Here is a 22,848-nt window from a genome sequence, read left to right as displayed (position 1 = left end):
GCCTCAGATTGTAGAAGGACATTCTCTTTTATTCACTACACCTTTCAGGTATAACGCTTTGCTTTTCCCAGTATTTACTGGTGTTGCTTCAATTGCAATTCACGCGTTATTGATTTAAAAGCAGAAGTTGAATTGAGGCCATAATGTCCCATAATGTTCTGCCACCTCTTCCTCACAACCTCGAATCCCTTCATGAAAAGCGAACATGTTGCAGAAGACACAAGTGGGTTCGGCACATGTCGGATGTACATTTAGTTCCTTTTCTTTGCCTCTCTCAGTTCTACATGAGGCCCGAAGTCTTGATCATTTGAATGAAACACATTTCCGTTAGCTTGATGAGCTAATGTCTCGTTTGCCAAGACAAAGATGCAGTTGTTCAGTTTCAGTAGTTATTGTTATATCAAGGAATTTGTTGCATATATCAACCACCCATGCTGAAACTGACTTTGAATGGAGGAAGCCTTCCTCAGACCTTCATTTAAGTAGCAGTATAAATTGAATTGACTGATCCTGCAACATAGTTTTAACTCCCTCCATTTCTGTCCACCTGCCACTCACCTTTGTCTTTCTCAATGTCTGACTGAAGAAAGGGACTGAGGTCAATCTGGTTGGTAAACAGAGGAAGGGGATTGTCTCCAGGTGTGTAAAGCTGGGCAAAGGAACATCTTATCGAGGAGGCGAGGCCAAGTTTATATGTTGTGTTTGCAAGTGATCACGAACAGTTGTGGCTTTGCATGTCTTTGAGCCAAGGAAAGGTGTATATTGGTGAATATATGCACAGTTTAGTGTCTCATGATTACAAGGCTGAGTTCGCTTTAACCGCGAGCCCCTTTTTTAAGTCATTCATCCTCAAATTATGACATATCTGCACATATCTAATATATACAAGCATTGAGATAAATCTGAATTCCCTTTTTTATCATTTGGAAAGTGCTTGAAAAAAACCTGACAGCTGAACTTGAGGAAAAAAAGCAGCATCTCCTCAGTGCTCAGTTCTGTGTTGATGTGACACGAGAATCAGTCGCGACATAAGTCCATGAATCATGTAAAGGCACTGAGGCTGGAAAACACTTTATTAAAGCTAAAGGACTGTGCTTTTGTGGAAGAAACAAACCGTTGATTATGTTCTGTAACTCCATCTTTCCACTCCACGTTCAGTATTGACATGTCCATAATCCATGACAATATTCTGAACTTTTAATACAGTGAGTGCTGTGAACATTTGTGTTTTATAACAGTCACACTTTTCTACACCAACAGTAACAGAAAGAGATGTGACAGTGTGGACAGAAATCTTTGGGATGCAACCTTAGTGTTTACTGGATTTCGGACTCTGAGCTTAGTTAAAAGTGTCCTTTCTCAGACAAGAGCTGGGGTGGCCTCACGAAAGAAGTTTTCAAAAGATTTCAATCCAACTGGATAAAAAAAACACCTGAACTTACATTCTATATGTGCTTTACACCCTAAGAACCTTTACAGCAGGGCTGGTTTTTTTTACTCTTGTCATACCTTTAATATTTTTCATACATTTAATCCTAACTGCTAAAGTTTTCTGAATTTTCTGTTTTTTCAATAGAGGCTCTTAACCGTTTGCTTGTTTAAATTCTGCTGTTGACTCCCTCTTATGGCCAGCCGGTGTATTTCATTTGATGCTCGAGAGCAGTTGAAGAACTGCTGAGCAGTGTAAAAAAAGTTGTTGTAGCAGAATCTGAACGACTCAAAAGTGCAACCTCAATACTCATTAAATGACTTTGTCCCCCCCCCCCCCCCCCCCCCCTCTCCTTTAGGAGTTCATTGCTGCACTTTATGTCTTCATGATGTTTCACAAAGAGTCGAAGAATGTTCTCGACTCGTACTCGGAGCTGAAGCCAAAGTTCTTGACGACCAAGTCAGCTGAAGGCCTTGTCCAGAATGCTTTGGAGCTAACCCTCCGCTCCCCGCTGGGCCTCTACGACATGTTCCTGCGCTATTTGTGTGGTTTGATGTCCCCGCACTGCCATTTCAATCTTCTCAGGGGGTACTTCTACCCACACAGCTACCCAAAGGTGGATAAACTGGATGAGGTGCAGAGGCTGCTGGAGCAGACCATTCAGAAAGCTCCTGAAAACAGGGTGGAGAACTTGATGGAGTGCCTGAGAGAGATGATCCAGAGTGATGAATAAACTGGGAGTCAGAGGATTTCATAATGATTGTCATTTACTGTAAGCATATTGGAAGAATGAGTTCACTTTCTGCTCTGTTCAGTTGCCTTGAAATTTCTGTCCCAACATAGAAGTTATTATTGAAGAAAATGCGATTCTCCAATCTGTGATGGCACTGATTTTGATATTAGTTACTCACATTAAACCCCTGCTTCTTTTTATTAGGTCACCAGAGGGACTCAGTGTCAGTACTTTTACTGGTGCAACAAAGACAACGCAAAGAAAACGGATTCTATGCATTCCAGTACAGTGTACTACATAGAAGACTAACGTACATTTGTCTTGTTTTACAAAAAGCGCCATGAAAGTACATTCTCAGTTTTTTCATTTCAGTCTCTGGTCATTTTGAAACCATCCAGAGTATATAAGAAAAAAATGACTATATTACTAAATAAACACTATATTACTAACTTAATCAGTATTGTACCATTCTATATGATGGGTTGAGATATATTTGATCCGAGGTGTAGTTTGAAACAAACTAAACTGGGTAATTTGGGCTCCAAAGTGCATCCTTAATGATCCTGTGAACAAAGTAGTTTATACACTTATTAGGTACGCAGTTTCCAGGCAATGACATGCACCTGGTTATGAAAGAAGCTTTGCTCGCAAATGAACATGAACAGATTTTATTTTTTTGATCATGTTTGCTGGGGACATAACAAGGAGCAGCGCGGTGCTGAGCATGGCTAATGGATTCAGGAGGGTGCTGCCGTGGAGCTGAGTGACGTGTTTGGAGAATAAAATGCTTTTCCCTGCCCGACAGAGACAAGAGTGGACTGAGTAAAGGGTGAAAAAAAGGAATAGTCATTACTTTAGTGTGCCTGGTTCAACATCTTTCATCTATGTAACTTAAGTGTTGTTGAAAGAACCAAAACGGATCTAATTGAAACAGGACCGATACAAGTAAAGAAGGCATCACTTCTACTAGTTCGTTCAACAACTAACAACCCACCCAATAAAAACTGACACTCATTCCTAACAGAGAAGTTTGATAAACCCTAACGGATGATGTTGAACCAACCCAAACGCACTCATTCGACATGTCAGAATTGTTCGATGCAAAGGAAAAACCATATAATGGTTTGGAAATGTTGGTTAAGCGTTGTTACTTCAAGGATTCTTTTTTTAAGGGTGTGTGCTTTTACACGGCTAGTCTGTCAAACCTCATACCAAGAACCAACAGTTGCTTTCCTGTCATCAGTGCTGATGTTGGCCTTTAAGCAGGAGGCCCCTGAAACCAAATCAAATTTCATAAAAGGGGTTCTGCTGCAGTGTGGAGTTTCTTTTATTTTTACATTAACAGATGTGATGATTAACCTTGAACTCTGCATCGGATGGGCTGTTTAATCCTGAACTGAGGTTTAGCTGTTTAGTTGTCACTTGTCCGTTATGGTTGAACTTTTAAAAGGTCAGTGTTTTACGATGATAATAAAAAAAAAAAGAGACCAAAACGATGTGCAAGAAAGCCCTTTATTTACTTACCAAACACCTTAAAACAAAGAGAATATGCTGGATTAATGATATCATGATGTATCACGTTGCTCACATATCACACAACACAAGGAAAGAAAACAAATCATTAAGAAATGGAAGCGCAGTGTCATAAATGGTTATTGCTGCGTCATGCTGTCCACAGCATCCAAAGCAGCAGTGAGAGGATGTGTAGTTTCCAGACCTTTACACAGTGTTTATTTCCGACCTGCTGAGAGAAGGAAACAGTGAGAACTGCAACTTTAGATAAATTTGATTAACTACCTACCAACTTGGTCTCGGACACAAATGCAGCTTACCTTGGCAGATGAAAGGTAATCTTTCATGGCAGTTGGCATCCAGCAAGGATATTTCCTGCGTAATCTCATCCCAGACAACCTTTCCACAGTGGTTATCTAAACGGTTGACGGGGAAGCTGCTGTTCCACAGTGGATATATGTCTGTTGACCCTGATATCCACTTCCACTTGACATTGGTGCCGAAGATGGACCGCTCCAGGCCGATCCATATCCCTTTCTGCAAGCCCTGCTGCTCTTTCAGGAGACTTTTCACCTCAGTCTGAACTGTCTGGTTGGTGATTTGAACGAGGTCGGAATTTAGATTCTGGCACATTCTAAAGGCGTCGATCCAGCTTTCAGATTCCTTGTAGAACTTTGGAGATGTATCTTGATTAAAAAAAAAAAAAAAAGGGGAGCTTTTATTATGTGCAACGCATGCATGCATACAGTGCAAGTCTTCACACCTTCTGTGAAACAGTGAGTCCATCAGGAGTGTTTCTGTGAGGATTTTACTTCTGGGAACATGACCAGTTTACAAACTGGAAACGCTCTTGACAAGAAGCACTTCTGTCAGATACATCACTGGGATAAAAAGTGATGTGACCCTGCTAATGTGGCAGAGAAGCACCATACTGGATTTACTTCTGACAGAAATCCATTTAATTGGTATTTCTTTTCTTATTTACAGTACTTTCACCGTGAAGGCTAGACTTGATCTGCAGTTGATGGACCTTATGGATCAATCCAGTGTTAACCATTTTCAAAGTCACCTCTAAAATGAACTCACTGGTTAATTTACTTATGATTTCGAGTGCAAAGGTTTTGAGGTAAAGAGATCCCCAAGATTGCTTGTTTTGGATGAAAGTACTTACCTCCTTCATGATCAGCACGTGTTCTGACATTTAGCTGATAATTAGTGCCTCTGACTTTTATATTAACAGTGGTGCGATTGTTTGATGGTACTGGGATTTTTAATCTGCGAAAAAATAAAATACATGGCCCATTAAAACAAGGGATACAAGCATGCTGGATCCTACAGCTAATACCACTAGCAAACAAAAAAATAGAAATATTTTTTTTAATAACTGAGTTCGTAGAAGACTTATTTACCTTTTGTAGTTGTTATACCTCCAGTGATACCATTTATTTTTATATATGTGATAGTCTTCGTTTGATTTCCTTATATAACCTGGAAACAAGATGAGAATCACAAGAAGTGGAATTGTAGATGCTTTGTTACTGCTTGCTGGAGATGTTAAATCATTTCTGGGAAGTGCAAATGCTAGATTGGGTTCTAAATATGCACCATGGGTTAAAAGTAATGAGGTCTTTGTGCAAATATTTTTAAAGCTATTGATATTCCGAGGCAGGGACAAAAAAAAAAATCATGTTTCTGATACTTACCACTTTTTACCGTCAGCCACAAATATATGTCATTATTGTTTTCTGACCGAGCCAAGTACATTTCCACTATTAATCTACCATATCTTCCAAGATATTTGCAGACTTTGTAGCATTTCTCTATTAAATAAAATCTTCCGGGTGAAGTGATCAAGATTTCCTTCTGTGGAGGTTTTCCCACTGAGACGGAGACCAGTTGGATGGTTACTAAAGAACAGAAATATCCCATCAGGAGTTTAACTTACACTGAGTTGTTTATTTCTTTTATTTCTTTTATGTATAAGTGAATAAGCAAACCGATATGCAAAACAGAATATGTAAATATATAAATAAATAGAAGATATAACCACAAACACTTTCTGTGCTACCCTTCTCTTTACATCTCCTTGTCCCTTTCTTGTTTTGTATGATTTGTTGTGCACCTTTATTTATTTTATTTATAATATTAATTTCAAATGCATTTATGGTGCTTAATTCAATACATTTCAAAGTAGAGGAACAGACATTAAAAAAGGAAGGAACGTTAAAGGATTACAATTCTCAATCAAAGGGCAAGGACACACATTCTAACTTTTTCTTTCCTTCCTTTATAACTTAGTGCCATATATATTAGTCTTAGTCTATTAGTCAGGTGTCTCAGAATATCTTTTGTGGGTCTGTTCCAGAAGAACTAAGATTTGAAGGTTTCTAACGAGGAGAAAGTAACATACCCAGCAGCAGTGATGGATAGATCAGCTGAACCATGGTCTGTAACCAGATATAAAACGACACACAAACACACAAAAACAGGCGAGTTGAGGAAAGAATTGTGGGACGCACTTCAGAAGCAGATCAGAAAGACTTCATAAATAGACTAACAAAGAAATCCCACATCTGTGTCACGCACCTTAAGCACGTGGACATGCTTATCAAAATGTTCACATTCACACAGCATGATTAGTACTCGGAATGCACGCACCACTGCGATATTAACTCTTTGTGTTCTCTTAAGACTTTTTGGAAATTAACTGAAATAACAGTTTAGCTCCACCAAGACTTCACCAGGTAAGTAGAGGGAGAATATATTAGCTACACAGCATCTGCAACATTGCAGGTGAAAAATGTGAATTGTTTATTGATATTTTGTGTCATTCGTCAGGATTTATCACATACAGATTATTACCCTCGTATTTTGTAAATGATCATTGGATCTATGGTGTACTTACCGAGTCAATGAGAAACCTGCTGTCGGTCTCCAAAAATGTGACAGAAATGTTGGCAGAGAAATGAGAGCAGTGGTTTTGAACGTATCGAGCTGTTTCCGTCTTCCTCTTTTTGACAGAAGAAACACACCCACAACTGGGTGGTAATTTGCCCTCAGAAAAATGACAGGTGTTGTGTAATATTGGTCCCAGATGCACCAAAGATGTGATGCGTGTATTTTAAGCTGGTCATTTTTGGTGGACATTTACTAGCTGCACTGATAGTTATGATGATTGTACCGTCAGCCACAAATATGTGTCAATATTGTTTTCTGACCGAGCCAAGTATATTTCCACTGTTAATCTACCATATCTTCCAAGATATTTGCAGACTTTGTAGCTTTTCTCTATGAAATTAAATTTTCCGGGTGAAGTGATCAAGATTTGCTTCTGTGGAGGTTTTCCCACTGAGACGGAGACCAGTTGGATGGTTACTAAAGAACAGAAATATCCCATCAGGAGTTTAACTTACACTGACTTGTTTATTTATTTTATTCATTTTATTTATAAGTGAATAAGCAAACCGATATGCAAAATAGAATATGTAAATATATAAATGAATAGAAGATATAACCAAAAACATTTTCTGTGCTACCCTTCTCTTTACATCTCCTTGTCCCTTTCTTGTTTTGTATGATTTGTTGTGCACCTTTATTTATTTTATTTATAATATTAATTTCAAATGCATTTATGGTGCTTAATTCAATACATTTCAAAGTAGAGGAACAGACATTAAAAAAGGAAGGAACGTTAAAGGATTACAATTCTCAATCAAAGGGCAAGGACACACATTCTAACTTTTTCTTTCCTTCCTTTATAACTTAATCTTAACTAAGATTTGAAGGTTTCTAACAACTTCAACTGTAACAAATGAGCCTTGCGCTGATTTAATTATTTATCTTACAGCAACAGGATCAGGACCCCCCCCCCCCTCGTTTTATATATAAGAATAAAATGGCAGTATTAGTAAATGGATTAAACAATAAGTCCCTGTTTCCACCAACTAAAAGGAAAAGCACATTCAAAGGCCGAACAGTTTTGAAAGAATGTGCAATCAAATAGGAAGCAAATATATCTGATCAGTTTTTGAAATGGAACATGGAAATATATCGTGTCACAAAACCAGGAGACAGAGGAAAAGCTTCTTTTGGCGCTTTGTGTTACATACCGTGTAAATTTGCATTGCAAATCATCCTTCACCACTGAGATGGCAAATTAGCCAGCATTATTTGTACAGCACATTTCATTGCGTGTAAACCCTGTGTGCTTGACAAAGACCAAACATGGGAAAGAAGGCCTTATTCAATACTTTTGTGCACAAACACAGACAAACATACACGTTTATACATATCTATATGTATCCAATATAGTAGTTACAACATTTTTTGTAACTCTTGATCTTTTTAGAGAATATTTTTCATCTATTTTTGTTAGATGGATAATTGAGATCAGAATAATAAAGGCCATGGTATGCCTTTGTGCTATATGATGCACTCAGGGTATGTTGGCTCAACTCAGACAAGCCGTCCAGATGCACATTCTTGTGTTCTGTGTGTCGTGTGAGTTCATGGTGTTGTGAATGTCGTTTGAGACAAATTTTGAGACAAGGAGTGTGTTATTGTTGCTTTGAATGATTTGTCAAAGTTCTTCCTCCTGTTACAGGGCTGGTCCTGCTGCAAGAGGCGCACTGAAGGCTCCTCAGACTTCCAGAGTATCAAAGTGAGTCTACACAGAGAGGAGTATGGAGATACATTCCCATTAACGAGAGGCTGAATTTGGTAAGTGCTTCAAACTGTTACACATTTTGGTGTGAATGTGTCTGAGTGGTGCAGCAGGGTTACTCACAGCTATCAGAAGGCACTGGCACCAGTGTAGCCATAGGTGAAAACTTAAGAAAATGGGTTTGAGGAGGAGTTATATTATTTAAGCTCCGGAACTATCGGAGCAGCCGAGGTTGGTAATTTGTCACAAATTTTATATCAGTTTTTTTTTTTTTTTTTTGTTTTAGCAGTGAGGAGAAATGATGGGCCCATTACTAAAAGAGGCACTTCCATATTCAAGTCAATGTGGAGGCAGAGAGAAATATAATGGGGCCAAAATGTAAAGTTTACAATCTAGATATTCGTGGAAACAAGTGGTGAAGTTGTCTGTAGAATATAATCTGCATGTTTTGTTTTTACCGACTCTCTTAGACTCTCTGGCCCTTCAACAGACTTACTCTGAACCAGCAAATTCTGCAAACATCACCCAGGAGTTCCTGCTTTCCAAGAACAGTAAGAGCACACGAAGCAGATTGTATTATTCATTATTGTGTTGGCACGCTAAGTCTACATTAACTTGTGGAGAACTTGAGTTGGATGTGCTCTCTCACACGTGTGCCACGTTTGTCTGCAGCATAAAAGTACTGAATCAGACTGCGACTCCTTTCTGTTACAACGAGGCTGCAGAGACGATGTCCCGTTGAGGAAAAATAACTAGGTCACACAGGAAGCAGTCAAGCCTAGATGATGCAAATATTTGGTGATACTATTGTTACTGTACAGATACACTATTTATCCTTGAATTCTGAATTTTTAACTCATAAAAGAAGGAATTAAACTAATATTTTTTCCAAATGGTGTCATTTTTCATGTGTTATTCACGTAAAACTGACGTGAACGTGAAGTTTTATTTTGCAGCCTTTTAAAATTGCCTCCCGTCTTTGCCATTTTGCCTTCTCAAAACGTCTTAAATGTTTCCATCATCGTGTATTTTTCTGCTCTTCTCCGTCTCTAGGGAATGAACATCTTTTGAATATGAATTGCACCAGACCGGCAGTCAGGGTACTATTTCCAGCTATTCCGAGAACTTCTTGTCTGAGCTCAGCTGTGTTGAGGACAGCAATGCTACACTGGGCCTGCAGTCATGACAGCAGGAATTTCCTCTCACTCTTACATACACACCATCTTAGTATGTTCATTAACACAGACTGTGATCCTTCCAGCTGAGCATACATGTGGTGCTCGAAAGATGAAGGATTTCCTGCAGACTGTAAAGGTATTGTCGCTTATATATATATTATTTGACTGGACTGCAGTAAAACCAGTGGGAAGTGTCGCTCTGTCTATGAAAAGTTGTAACTTTGGCGCCCTCTTGTGGCAATAAAAGAAATACAATTATGAATTCTGGGATGCCTTGTGAACTCAGCCCTTTTCTGTCCTCTCCCCAAGGTAGAGAAAGAGTAGAGAAAGCCAGATGAGACCCTGGGAGGTTAGAAATCAAACATTCAGCATTAATGAAAGCTTGATTTTTCTTTGTCAGTTAAAAAAAAAACATTCCCCATGAAACTGAAATGTTTGTATATCCACGAGGAAAAAACAACAACTTCAAATTGTGTAGAGCTTTATCATATTTGGTGAGCACAAGCTGTGTGAAATAATTAATCAGAAGACATTTGAATGAAAATCAGTTACATTTCTCTCACAATTTACGTCATTTGTCCGCCCACTACATGGCTACAGTCTGAGTTCACATCTGCCCACATGTAAAAGGGTGAATTGATTTGATCGGGGTACATTGTAGCCAAAAAAGTCCTTCCAAAGTCCCAACAGAAAAACCTTTCATTGCAGCCACGTAACGGATTTCTTGACATGTGATGTGGCCAGTCACAGTGCTTTCTAAGGTCTGGAAAAAGGACCAGATAAGATGCAGCGGCAGCTCTGAATGTACGCGTGTTGAAGTTAGTAGCTCCCGTTTCATCACATCCTCACACTAGAAAAATCCTCACTTCACATTGTTTCAGACTGCGATTCATGCCGGTGGTGTCAGGGTCATGGCGGCGGCATGGACGGTGAATGCTGCAATGCTGATTTGTCGCTTGACTTCCTGCCAGGCCCTCTCTGGGTCAGCCGAGTTCTCAATGTCAAACAATGCATCGTAGATCCCAGGAAAAGACTCCCCTGCATATTTGTTATGGCTGCTGGGAGCGAAAATGACATGCCTGGAACAGAGGAGGGGTGAGTAATGAGTAGTAGTGTCGTGTTGAGGAATGTGCTGAAGATAACCGAGACAACACATTTGTGTGTTAATGTGGAAAGCATGCTCAGGGTTTTAGTGGTCAGCTGATTTAATTTAGCATTTTTCTAAACTACCGCCATAGATTCAGAACCAGCAGAGTATGCAATTCCATGTACTGTATGCATGGGTGAAATATGCATTATTTTCTTTTCCCTGAAGTTAAAGTATTTAAATGACAAAGCCTGGCACTGAAAATGTCCTGAAAGTGGAAAATTGTCAGAAAAATTACTTAAATTATTGAAAATAAAAGAGTTGAATGTATAATGAAAACATTTTCTGAGACATAACTTTGTCTCAGGAAGGTAGAATTCATTTTGAGCTGTTTTATTACCCACAGCAACTAATAATAGTTATGGATTCAGTTGCTGATTACGTTCTCCACCAACTGATTAATTGTTTACTTTAGCGACACAAATGATCTGAATGATTAGAAAAAACAGTTACTATTTGACTAATCAACTATTCACGGTACGAACTTTTTAGCAAATGATCATGTTTGATACTGCTTTAAGGCAAAAATTAGTTCATGACTGATCCTGGAATTTTTAGGCCAACGAACGTGATAAATCAGAAAAAAAGAAAATCTTTCTTTACAAAGTAAGTTGTAACTATCACAGTCAGATTGTCAGAGTGAAAGTTTTATTTTTTTTTTTTTATTTTTCCCTCTGAGATGTGGTGGATTACAAGAAGAAAGTGTCATGAGAAGAAAAGAAAGAAAAGTGAAAACACTTTCCAACACTGGAGGTGTGAAGTTATTCAAACATATCTGTCCTAGTTAGAGCTCTACAACAGTCCATGAAACTTTAAAATTCTTCTTACTGAAAACTGAAAAATGGACGAGGAAATGGGCTTAATATAGAAACCTCAAATTTCATATATGATGAAAAAACTGTGCTGTATGGGAAGAGTAAAATCATCAAGGCATAGATACATTGTGGCAGTGTTACCACATTTAACAACAGAACACAGTTCTGAAGACGAATTTTTAGTGTTTCACTCGAATCAGTCGCTTTATCTTCGCTCCTCACATCCCACAGAAGCCCATCTCAGCCAGTCCACTGAGAAAACAGAGCTCTGCTTAGAAAAAGCGGGTGGGAGAAATGATGGAAATAATGTCCTGAACTAATTAGGAAAATGTTACTTATAAACTAACATCAATCCAGTGATGTTGGGTTTAGTTTTACTGACCATGGCAACTCATCTAGTACCAGCATTCTTTTACTCACTCTCACAGCACTCAAGAGTCTCACTGTTTATGGAGATTTGTATTGAAGTGAGTAAAGAATAGGAAGATGGTGTGCAAGCATGTGTTTATGTCAGACTAACCTGTAAAAGGGTCTTCCAGGTAAGCCAAGAGGGTCAGTAAAGGCTCTCTCGAGGTACATGAGCTGATCGTTCATGATCCGGACCTGCAGGGGACTGAGGTGGACACACCAAACGTCACTACATCTCCAACTGCCTTGGACCACGTGTCCAGACTGACCCCATGTTTCAAGGATTATATAGATTAGAGCATTCAGCTCAACACATTTCTGAATTCGTTGAGCCATATGGCGAACATAAAAAGTGAGCACTTACTCTTCCCTGCTGAGGGTCAGCAGACGCTCGTGGAAGTCCCTGGCTGCAACAGTGAAGTTCTGCACCGCGGAAAACAGAGAATCTAAAGAGAGAAAGACAAATAAGCAACTAAAATGAAAACATCCACATGTTTGATATTACATTATCAAAATAAATTCATTCTACTGTACTAGTATTGCTTTGAACGGTACAGATTAGTGATGGTGAATATGAACTCACCAAACGACACCTTGTACGTCTCTATCTGCGCCGGGTTCCTCTGTGCCAGCTGTGCAATGCTCTGTGCGTACCTCCTCAGTGAGCCTGCGTACTCGTTAGCATCAAGAGGGAGCAGCTGGGAATCAGCCAATAGGAAGATAAGCCCGCCTCTCACCTGTGCCACCGCCTGCAGCCTCTTAAAGGAGGGGTCGTAAAACTTCTCCACGATCTCGTAGGTTTCATACACACTATGATAGACCGGATAGCTGCTGTATCGCTCTGTTCTCTGCATGGACACACGCAAAACATTTCACTGATGCAAAGAACCTTTTTCTCATCTTTTACTGTTACTTCAACTCAATCCTGAAGAGAAGACACAAGTTATGGTGCAACTGCAAAAAAATAATCTATTAAGCAAGTAACATGTCCTGAGACAAGTGCATTGGTTCCACACTTTAGCAGAGTACAAAGAGGTAGAGGTTTACACAGATCAAATCCCAACATGAATTAAAATGAGTCAAATTAAAATTACCTTGTTCTTGGTGTATCTTGCTCTGCCTGCAGCAATTCCCAAACGGATGAAATAGGCCTCAAAATCGCTGCCTGACCCTAGTTTGCTGATCCTACAACACAGCAGAGTGAAGGACAGACTGATTTAGGGATTTTTCTAGTTCATTTCTTGATTTTTCTTAATGATTAGATAAAAATGGCCAAATAAAATGTTCAATTCAAAGCTTGCTGTGAACCCAACATGTGGCCACCCAAAGATCAGATGGGAAAAGCTGTCCAATAGTTTGTAAAAAGTAAAAGGAATTCTTCTAGTTTTCACAATCTTTTTGTCATTGGTTGTTTTACACTCAAACATTTCAGTTTTTCCACATCAATTTACATACAAAGTCTCTTCCTTGTTTAACTAATTGGACATAACACATCACTAAAGCATCTACAGTTGACTGACTGAAAGAAGCCTGTTGGGAATTTGCCACATTTTTCTTTGACACAAGAAAAAGTGGAAAACCTGAAATTTGCTGCTGTACATTTAGTTTAGTTCATACGTTCACATTTTTTAAAAGTCATGGTGATGAATTTGCAATCCTCGGCTCTAGATACCTCAAGACTCATTTCAGCAGCATGATGCGCTGTCCTCTCCTACCCCATTTGCTTATCACTGTATTTTTGCTGTAGTTTATTACTATGAGGCTTTGTACCTGGGTGCATTACGGTCATCGGTCCAGTTGTCCCTCTTATGCCAACTCTCATACAATGAAATTCCCTCCTCTCCATCTTCTGGACTGACTATCTAAACAAAAACACAGAGAAAGGGACAAGAACACAGGGTATTAGAGAACCTTAGAGGCCAAAGTTAATCACATGTCAGCGTCAGACCGTTTCAGACGTGCTGTGTGTTTAAACTTGCTCACCTGCTTGGTGAGGTCGTACACCAGAGTGTGCAGTGATGGAGTGCAGTCAACCCTCAGAGTGTACATACCTGATGTATAAAGACACACATGCACCCAAATTAAAACCGACTTTAGCTTAAATGATTGCAACTAATATCATAATTAATATCATATTGAATCTCAGACACAAACACACTGATACTCACCCTCTATGGCAGAGTCTGCATTGATGTAAGCGACAGCTCTCTCCTGCAGAATCCTGGCGTTGTCCTGTTGAAAGTGATGGCACCTGTTTAATACGTGTGTGTGTGCGTGCATGTGTGTGTGTGTGTGTGTGTGCGTGTGTGTGATACCTCTGCCCATTCTGTAGATCCCAGCAGTCCAAATTCTTCTGCATCCCAGCTGGCAAATATAATAGTTCTCCTCGGCCTCCAGCCTACACCCACAAACACACACACACACAAACACAAACACAGTGAGTAACTGAGCACTGACTCCATTAGTCCTTTTTTCTCTCACTTGCAGAATTGCACCTTTTCCAAGGAGCCTGCCAGCAGTTCTCACAGTTTCATGGACCACTGCAGCTCCAGTCATTGGATCGATTCCTCCAAACACCCAAGCGTCACGGTGCCCACCCAGGATCACATATCTGTCTACACAAACCCAGCAGAAGCACCAGTTTAGTGACGAGTTAGAGACTGAGAGACAATCTGTTTTCTAATTTCAGATAGTTCAAGAAGTCAGGCATTACCCCTGCCTGCAGGCATCAAATTTATTCAGTTAGCACTACTGTGCATGTAGTGTTGTTGTTACTTGTAAATACCTGGCTCCAGAGCTCCTCTGATCCTCCCAATGACGTTGTAGATCCTTGTTACCTTGTTGTTAGTGTGGATGTTCATGCGCACCTTCCTGCCATAGACAATGAGAGAAAGATATAGGCAAAGATGTATAGAAACACATCACCAGACATAGGTTTAATGTTTGATAACTGGTGTGATATTTGATGCTCTGGCAGATGCAGATTGACCAACAAAGAGGAAAAGTAAGAGGGTGTGCAAGGAAACTAGTCAGAATGTCTGCTCCAGAAAATGCAAAGACAGTTCTTCTTTATTCAAAAGCACAAAGGATGTTTTTTCTCCTCCAAATGGTGCCTAACATGACATATTTGTGCAGTGTGAATCTGTATGAATGTGTGTCACAAACAGGAGGCACAAGAGACCCCTTTGTACTTCAGTTGGCTGCTTGCCACTGCAGGGTCATTTTATCTGAAGAGCAACTGAAGAGAGGGGGACACTTCAAGCTCTAAAACGAGTGAAAACGAGCAAAGTCGCAAAGGAGGGACTGTGAACAAAAGAAGGAAGATAACTATTTTGAAGCAAGATGGAGGAGGGAGAGTGACATTATAGCAAGGTGAAGAGGACGTATGTGGCCAGTTGAACACTAGCGTTAGAAGTGCACTTACTGGGTCTTGTAGTCATCTACAAAGCCTGGGCCAATTCTGTAGGAGACATTCAGAGCTCCTTTCCAGTTGTTGGGTGGAATCTGTCCTCCCATGTTCCTGTTAAATGGTGACCAATTCACATACAATGTAAACAATACAAATTACCGTTGTCATTTAGAAACTGCAGTTAAGGTTTTCCTTTCTTGGCCTAAAATGAGCTAAAAGAGGTATATTAAAACAGGATCTGCATGAAAATTTACATTATAAAGAAGAGAAACAGTCATACTTCAGTAGGTGAATTGCATCATGGAAGCCGATTGGATGCACTGGGATATTGGGAAGTCCCACTCCATCCTCCAAGTTGGATCTATAGGTGTATTCTATAAAAGAGTAGATATGTCCATATCTAAGAACTCACTGCATATACAGTTATATGGACTCCAGAAAAAGTACCAACACACCTTTAGCAGGATAACCTGGTGTGAGTGGGTCTCCGGCTCCATTCAGGCTGAGAACATTTCCTCTCTGAGCTCCTCCACCAGGCAGGTTCCAGCCATCAGGGTAGGGCTGTGCACAAACACACCTTTACATACTGTTTGTTAAGATCTCAAATATCTGTTCTTTCCCGTCATGATTTGTCAGCAGTTAAACAATGAAACATAATTGAAAGTTTTGCTTCTTAAGCACCTACTTGGACTCCAGCAGCCCAGTAATCTGCTGGGTCTGAGAACATAATGATCCCCTTCGCTCCAGCCAACATGGCGTTCTTCACCTGAAGGACAGATGGACAGCGATTGTTTTGTAACGATAAATAATCCCTAAACTACTACATTGTATCAAATGTTAAGAAATATAAAACTTTCCGAGACATCACAGTGTTCTGTAAGCATTTAGAACTCAGATCAGACCTATTCTTACCTTATTGCCTCTGAATATTTTCCCATATCTGACAATGACGATCTTCCCGGTCGCGTTGATTCCCATCTCCCTCTGTAACTGCAAGAAGTCTTCTGTACGGCCGTAGTTCACATACACCAAATCCCCCTTAACAGAGAGAGAAAAAGGGGCCATCCTAGGTTTTTGCTTGTTGTTTCAGGATTGTGTGTGCGTGTGTGTGTGTGTTGTGTACCTCAGGCTGTCCTTTGGCAGAGTAAGCACTGTATGGAGGCACAATGTTGGAAATGTCTTCATAACCCTGTGGAACGGGCTCTGCCAGGGAAGTGTTAAAAACCTGAGCGAGCAAAGACAGCATGAGACCACAATAATTCGATTTCTTGTAATAAGATAACCTTTCCTGCTCTATGTTAAAAGAACCTGAAGTCTGCCTGCTCTCTAAACGTACTTGTGAAAATGGCCTCTCACTGATGTCTACGCATCTTACTCCACGCAGCTTATCTGATGATTACTTACTTAAATACTTTACTTCTATAGATCAAACTCAAACCCAATTGACACAAAACAAGTTGGGAAATCCTGCTCAGAATCTCTGTTGCTGCATTCTCTTTTGTTTCTCCTTATTCTAATTTAGTTCTTTCTTGTCCAGTAGCTGCAATAGGAATGGGCATCTCTGACTACTGTTGCAGGTTACATGGATGAAATCATCAATCAATTATCTAAGGATGTGTTCAGCAGATTAATCCATTGAGGGAAAAAAACTGCTGCTGTCATGTTTTTTTTTCTGTTTTGTTCTAAATTTTCTGTATTACTTGTGATCAGTTAGTCAATCAGTCTTGGATTTATTTATAGTACAACGTCCTTTCCTTTCAGTTGTCAGGTGGTCTGCGTTCAACACTGAGTTTTCTGTTCAAAGCTTTCCTTAGTTCCTAGATCTATGTCATTGTGTTCTCAGTATTTTTAATATCTGATTTTTGCTATTTGGCCTCATCTGAAAAACAATTTCTTTGTGCTTTCTTTGACTGAATATACAAGCATCCTTGTGCCACATAGCTGAAAATGAACACCACTACATTAATGTATGATTAACAGTAAAGTGATAAGATTGTAAATTACAGTAAAACAGTCACACTGTCAGTACTGCACTGACAATGTTACATGCCTTTTCGTAACATTAAGACACTCATTAACTTTGAGTGACTAATTACAGAATTTAAATGATAGATTTACCTGCAATAAGGACCTAAACATTCTCTTTATGTCCACCTTATATAGCAAAACATGTTCTGTGAATGATTTGCAGACACCAGGTGATTCTAGTCTGCTAGCCAAAGGTGTTCATCAGGTGTGGACGCCTTACGTTGGCTGAACAGTTATCAGTCGAAATTGATTTGTGAATTAGCGCAAATGTAAATTCTGACTGTCTACAAGTCCCTGAATGCATCACAGCATACTACAGCCGCAAACCCTGTTCCTTGTTGCCTCTGTGTTGTATCATTATCTCTTGTCATAAGACATAAATAGAGGTCTATCTCACAATGAGACCATAAAAGGACTTTGGACATGAGCAAAGGCTTGCAGGAGGGTGTTGGGAGGAGGTCCTGGAGTGGTTTGCAACTGTGATTTCTGCATGCATGCTGCAACTTTGCACACACCCAGGGACGGGATCAGGGATTTGTATTTGAATTAATGTTATTGTTCAAGTGTGCGAGGAAACTGGCCTGCTTTAAAACTGTAGTCACAAAGAACGCAAGTGTGGAGAATGGAGTATTTTCTCTAAATGCTTAAAATAGTAAATTAGGTTAGTGTCACAAAATGTCTGGCACTAGAAATAGTTTCAAATTAGTCAGTGAATATGAACACAAGACATGCAAATGGTCATAATAAACACAATACAGCCTCAGAGACAAACAAGACATGTTATTCTCATCTTCAACGGGATGTAGTTGTTTTTTACTTTGTGTTTCTCTTTTTTAATGTCCATGCATGTACTTTTTTGCGCACACCTTCTCTGCAGGCATGTACTGTACCTCACTGCCGAGCCGATCAACTATTGAGATGTAGTTTGGCTGTGACTCGTTGGGATAGGACAACAGGACGTCATAGGGCACCATCTCCACCGAGTCTAATCCAAACTCCTGCCACTCTTTCTTGATCTGCTCTGCATATTTCAGGTTCTGCTCTGTGCCAGCCAGGTGGGGGAGGCGGGTAAATTTCCTGTGAAGTAGATGTCGACATTATGCTGTGACACTCTTGTGGCCAAAGAGGCCTCAGAGAATAAAGTAAGGCTATTCAGTTAGCGGTTTCTTGATACTCAGCTTTGCTTTTATGATCCACATTTTGCCTCTTATTATTATCAGTGGTGTTAAGAATCAGTAGCTATAGTTTTGCTCCTCACTAAAACACATGAAACATTATAAGATGCTTTTATGGCTCAAATGCCAATCAAACAAAAAACAAACTAAATGTTTGCTGTTTAGAACGATGTTTGAGGTTTCTGACTTTAAAGCTAATCTGGGTCAGTATTTTTGCATTCTTTCTGGAATTGTTGTACAAGTCACAACTTTGACCAGTTAAAAATATGAGCATCACCATAGTTTTTTAGTCTGAGACATAAGTCTGGTGCTAAAGATGGTGGGGATTAAGGTGTATGGATATAAGGACCCCCCCTCCCCCAAGATGTCTACCACATGCCACAAATTGCTTTAGATGACAGGCACTACTGGACAGTCCCCATTCGCTTTGATGGTAGTCATTACCTGAGATGTCCTCTGATCTGGTCAGCCTGCATTTCATCCAGAAACTGTCTCAAATACTTGCTGGACGCTTTGTCATCTTTAATGTTTGTTTGTGTGGGCTTTGCAAACCAGCCTGCAGCAAACACACACACAGACAGTATAAGCAAGCAGTAAGTGTCTTAACAACATCATGGGTTCTCTTGACGGTCATTATCTGGAGATAAATCACTTTATCATGAGTTTAAAAATGGCTATTTTCAAGAAAGATGATTGTAATACCAGTGTTACACAGCAAGGAGGATTGTACATAATAAAGAGTCTGCTCTACTCAATGACACATTTACTGGCTCTCAGCAATTTGTCGTCACTACTATGTTTTTAAGAAACCTGTGGTTATGGGTGGTGAGTGTTAACCTGCTCCGAGCACAAAGATGTGAAATATGTCATATTGATGACAAACCACAGCTCACACTGATGCTAAACAGCACTATTGCTCATACGTTGTTTTTATGTATATATCTACAGATATCTTTATATATATCTATATCTATCTATTTCGAGATATAGAGAATAGAATAGAATAAAATAAAAATACATATTTAAAAAAAGAGATATAGATATATAGATATATATATATAGCTAAACAATTAACCTGTTGTATCCTTTTATCCCCTTGTATTTTGAATTCTTTGATATCATTTCAGTGACTCTCATCCAAGTAATCAGAAAGTTAATTGTTAAAACTACGCATTCTTCATTTCATTGTTCGAACAGTTGCTTTCCAACACAAACGAGCACAGCATTCAGTTGGTACCAGGTTCTTTTTCTGTTTCTTACCGATGATGAAGCCCATCAAGAACAAAGCTGTCACAATTACAATCCACCAGATCCAGCGAATCAGTCTGCTCTCCTTCCTCATTTTAAAGCTCTATGTCCCCGAGGCGTCCACGCACTGGTCCGACAGGCTCTGCAGGCATGGTCTGCAGAGACAAAGATAGTGTGTAATTTGTTTAAGCGGTGCACACAGAGGGAATGGCCGAGTGAAGTGGAGTGAGACGGAGCGATAGAAGGAGGGGGGCGAAGGTGATAGTTTCTGGCTGAAAGAGGCAGTGAGTGAAAAGCTGAGAGAGGGAGCTCGTCATTGGTGCAAAGCTTTGTCAGTGTACTCCCTGCTGTCTTGGGCACCTTGGCTGTTCCTGTGCTGACTCAGTATTACTCAGTGTGTGTGCAGAGGGCTGCTCTGAGGAGACACAGTGTAAATTCAGGCCTGGCTAAGGCGTTTTAGTTCAGTGCGCAGGAAAGTTGAGAGGAAAAACTTGAGTTTCTTGAGTAAAATAGGGTCAGCATATACTCTGTAGCTCCTGAGCTAATGAGAAAAAGATTTGTTTAGAGTCAAAATAGTTTTAAACAAGCCATACTTACAGTATGTAAACGGTTACCCTGCGCTAAAGTGACCACAGTGTGTTATGATGATCAAACCTTTTTTGAAGGCAAAAGTAAAGAGGAGGCCTGAACAAAGAATTGTAAGAACAAGAGTAGATGCATCTGTACAGAGTACAAGTCACCAAATCATTTGATGAGGATGAAAATAGTGCAAATCACATGACACGGTCGTAACATTAGCAAGATGCTGAGCAAGAATGTTAGATATCTGTAAGAAGAAAAACCTGCATCTGTTTACTAAAACATAGTCTAAAACCATAAAAGACTGTTAAGGAATTAAATTAAAGGACATTTCAACTGCTGCAGAAGCTTTTACACTCATTGCATACACTGAAAGCACATGTCTACTAAGCTATGTTAAGTCAAACTTGATAAGAATTCTGAGAATAAAGAGAAAATCAAAATCCCCACACAAATTTTGCCTCTGTTTTCCTCATACACAGCGTGCTCCCTCTACATCTTTCTTGACATGTCTGAACAGCTTCAGCCTACCTGAGCTTACAAGCGATATATCGAGCCATTCAGGTGGTGCACAGAGTTTCAGATGAGTTATACAAGAAAAGTTGTGAGAAAGTTTAGTAAATTCCTTTCTAAGATCTGTCTCAGTCCAGGGATGGACACATGTCACACCACTGGTTCATGGCATTGCAAGAGGTAGTCAGACATGTTTTCCCACACTACGGGAACATGCAGGCCCTTCTTGTGCTTGACCCCCCCCCCCCCAGCTTTGTGAACAGCTGTGTAGATGGAAGGATGGCTCTTTCATGCAATGGGCTGGAGCGTGAAGTGGGGAGGAGGCTCTCTGCTCTCAGGAATGTTGGGAGCAAAAACAGGGCACAGCTTTGATTAATCGTCAGCACGCTGTTTGACTGGATTTTAATTGAACGAGTGGCCTTTAGGTGGCACGGAGAGGTTGACTTTTAGATATCTGAACTGTTGTTTGGCTCATGAAGTCCCCTTGATACTACTGTTGGACATTACTGCTGTTACACACTTGACTGCCATGTCTTTCACACTTGTTTTCTGTGGTGTTAAAAGTATCATTAGCTGCATGTAAATGCATTCAGACTTTTCATACGAGAGGCTCTTATGCTTGAATTATGCTCAAATCATTTGTTTTATTAAGAATTGAGAATATCACTGGAATTAATAAATAGATCACACATTTGACACTAATAATATACATATTGTCAGAGAGTGGTCATGAAGAGTAAGAACCATATGGAGGGAGTGACATGGAGTTCCTTAAACAAAATCCCTGCAAAAACACCATACATACGTGTACTATTTTGCGGTATTTCTTCTCTGTTTTTCGTATGAAACAAATCTCTCAGTCACTGCCTTGAAACAAAGGTACTTTCAAGTGGCAGAATTTTAAAACACAAAAAAGATGGATTGTCCGACCAAAGATGGTTAGAGGGGGGTTAATGTCAGGCGTCTGATCAGAACAGTCATGTTCTTCCACAGAAGTCTGGAAAGACCCCATGGATCTGGCTCTGTGCACAGGGGAATGTTGAAACAAGAGAGCGCAGTTCCCAAACTGTTTAAGTGAAATTGTTTATCTATTCAAACATCGAAGGGTCCAGGTAGTAGCTGTACCTCATCTGGGAGAAAATGTGCTGCAGTCAACTGGTTTTCCTCTCTTAACTCATTTTCAGTTCATTAATCTGCATATTTACAAGCCAGACCATGTCACCCAGATTAATCAGCAATTGCAAATACACCCACACACACCCACAGCATGTCAGAATTTTAAAGAAGCATTTGCCACTTCCTAACATGAAATCCTTTAAATGAAGTAACGCAATTTATACGTAATTTCTATGACTGTAAAGCAAAACATAAAAAACCCAACATGACATAAAACAGCTATTATTGGAAAGTCCATGTACTTAACTAGGCTACTTTACTCCATGGGACTTTTTTGTGTTGATCAGATCTCAAGTATTTCATTTTTGCTGAACCATCCTCTACTCTGTCATCAGTCAGAAGCTAATATGGTAGTTTATATTCCAGTGTATTCATCTTGTGACTTTACTGTGTTGATTAACAATTAAAATATGATCATCAGACATATTTGAATGTATTATTACAGGCCAAGATGATTCTGCTCTATGCTGTTCTGCACTGAGAGTACTTTTATTTTTTGGTACTTTAAGTGTATTTGGAGGCTGATGTATTTTTAAAAATTTTAAGTCAAGATACAAATGCATGACCAACGAGTCTACACTGTTGTATTGGTGCTTGTACTTGGATATAAAGTCATTAGATTCGGTTGCCAAGGGAAACAAAACGCTGGCTCATTTCCATTTGATACCGGTGTTATAAATGATGTTCATGAACACTCATTGTCTCTCACTACCACACTGTCTGCAGTGTTGACAAGAATTAATAAAGAATGTTGGAGAGCTGCTGAGATGTCGATAAATTCATTTTATTCAGTTTCACTGAACAAGCCCTGTCATAATCAACGAGCTTTCGTCAA

At 39.7% G+C, this 22,848-nt stretch overlaps 3 protein-coding genes across 3 annotated transcripts in view; 1 reads left to right on the top strand and 2 right to left on the bottom strand.

Moving 5' to 3' along the window:
- numa1 (nuclear mitotic apparatus protein 1) overlaps nucleotides 1-22,848 on the top strand; it is a 60,278-nt gene that overhangs the window by 20,909 nt on the left and 16,521 nt on the right. The gene's annotated exons all lie outside the window — the stretch shown is intronic.
- On the bottom strand, nucleotides 3,794-4,930 carry LOC140314428 (lithostathine-like). Its single transcript, XM_072392603.1, has 3 exons — nucleotides 4,846-4,930; nucleotides 3,995-4,360; nucleotides 3,794-3,903 (listed from the first exon to the last, which is right to left on the bottom strand). Exons 2-3 carry the CDS (start codon nucleotides 4,305-4,307, stop codon nucleotides 3,893-3,895), a joined length of 324 nt encoding a protein of 107 aa, XP_072248704.1. The 5' UTR covers nucleotides 4,308-4,360; nucleotides 4,846-4,930; the 3' UTR covers nucleotides 3,794-3,892.
- On the bottom strand, nucleotides 9,980-20,133 carry naalad2 (N-acetylated alpha-linked acidic dipeptidase 2). The gene is made up of 20 exons (XM_072392601.1): nucleotides 19,758-20,133; nucleotides 18,942-19,053; nucleotides 18,213-18,399; nucleotides 16,418-16,519; nucleotides 16,207-16,332; nucleotides 15,980-16,060; nucleotides 15,750-15,855; nucleotides 15,575-15,668; nucleotides 15,310-15,405; nucleotides 14,671-14,756; nucleotides 14,381-14,500; nucleotides 14,201-14,283; nucleotides 14,054-14,117; nucleotides 13,869-13,936; nucleotides 13,656-13,747; nucleotides 12,980-13,070; nucleotides 12,469-12,733; nucleotides 12,250-12,331; nucleotides 11,998-12,090; nucleotides 9,980-10,594 (listed from the first exon to the last, which is right to left on the bottom strand). The coding sequence occupies exons 1-20, from the start codon at nucleotides 19,837-19,839 to the stop codon at nucleotides 10,405-10,407; spliced, it is 2,220 nt and encodes a 739-aa protein (XP_072248702.1). The 5' UTR covers nucleotides 19,840-20,133; the 3' UTR covers nucleotides 9,980-10,404.

The sequence above is a fragment of the Leuresthes tenuis genome, unplaced genomic scaffold, assembly GCF_036924035.1.
Source record: "Leuresthes tenuis unplaced genomic scaffold, fLeuTen1.0.hap1 SCAF_9, whole genome shotgun sequence".
Lineage (NCBI taxonomy): Eukaryota > Metazoa > Chordata > Actinopteri > Atheriniformes > Atherinopsidae > Leuresthes > Leuresthes tenuis.
This window is presented reverse-complemented; position numbering and strand designations above follow the sequence as displayed.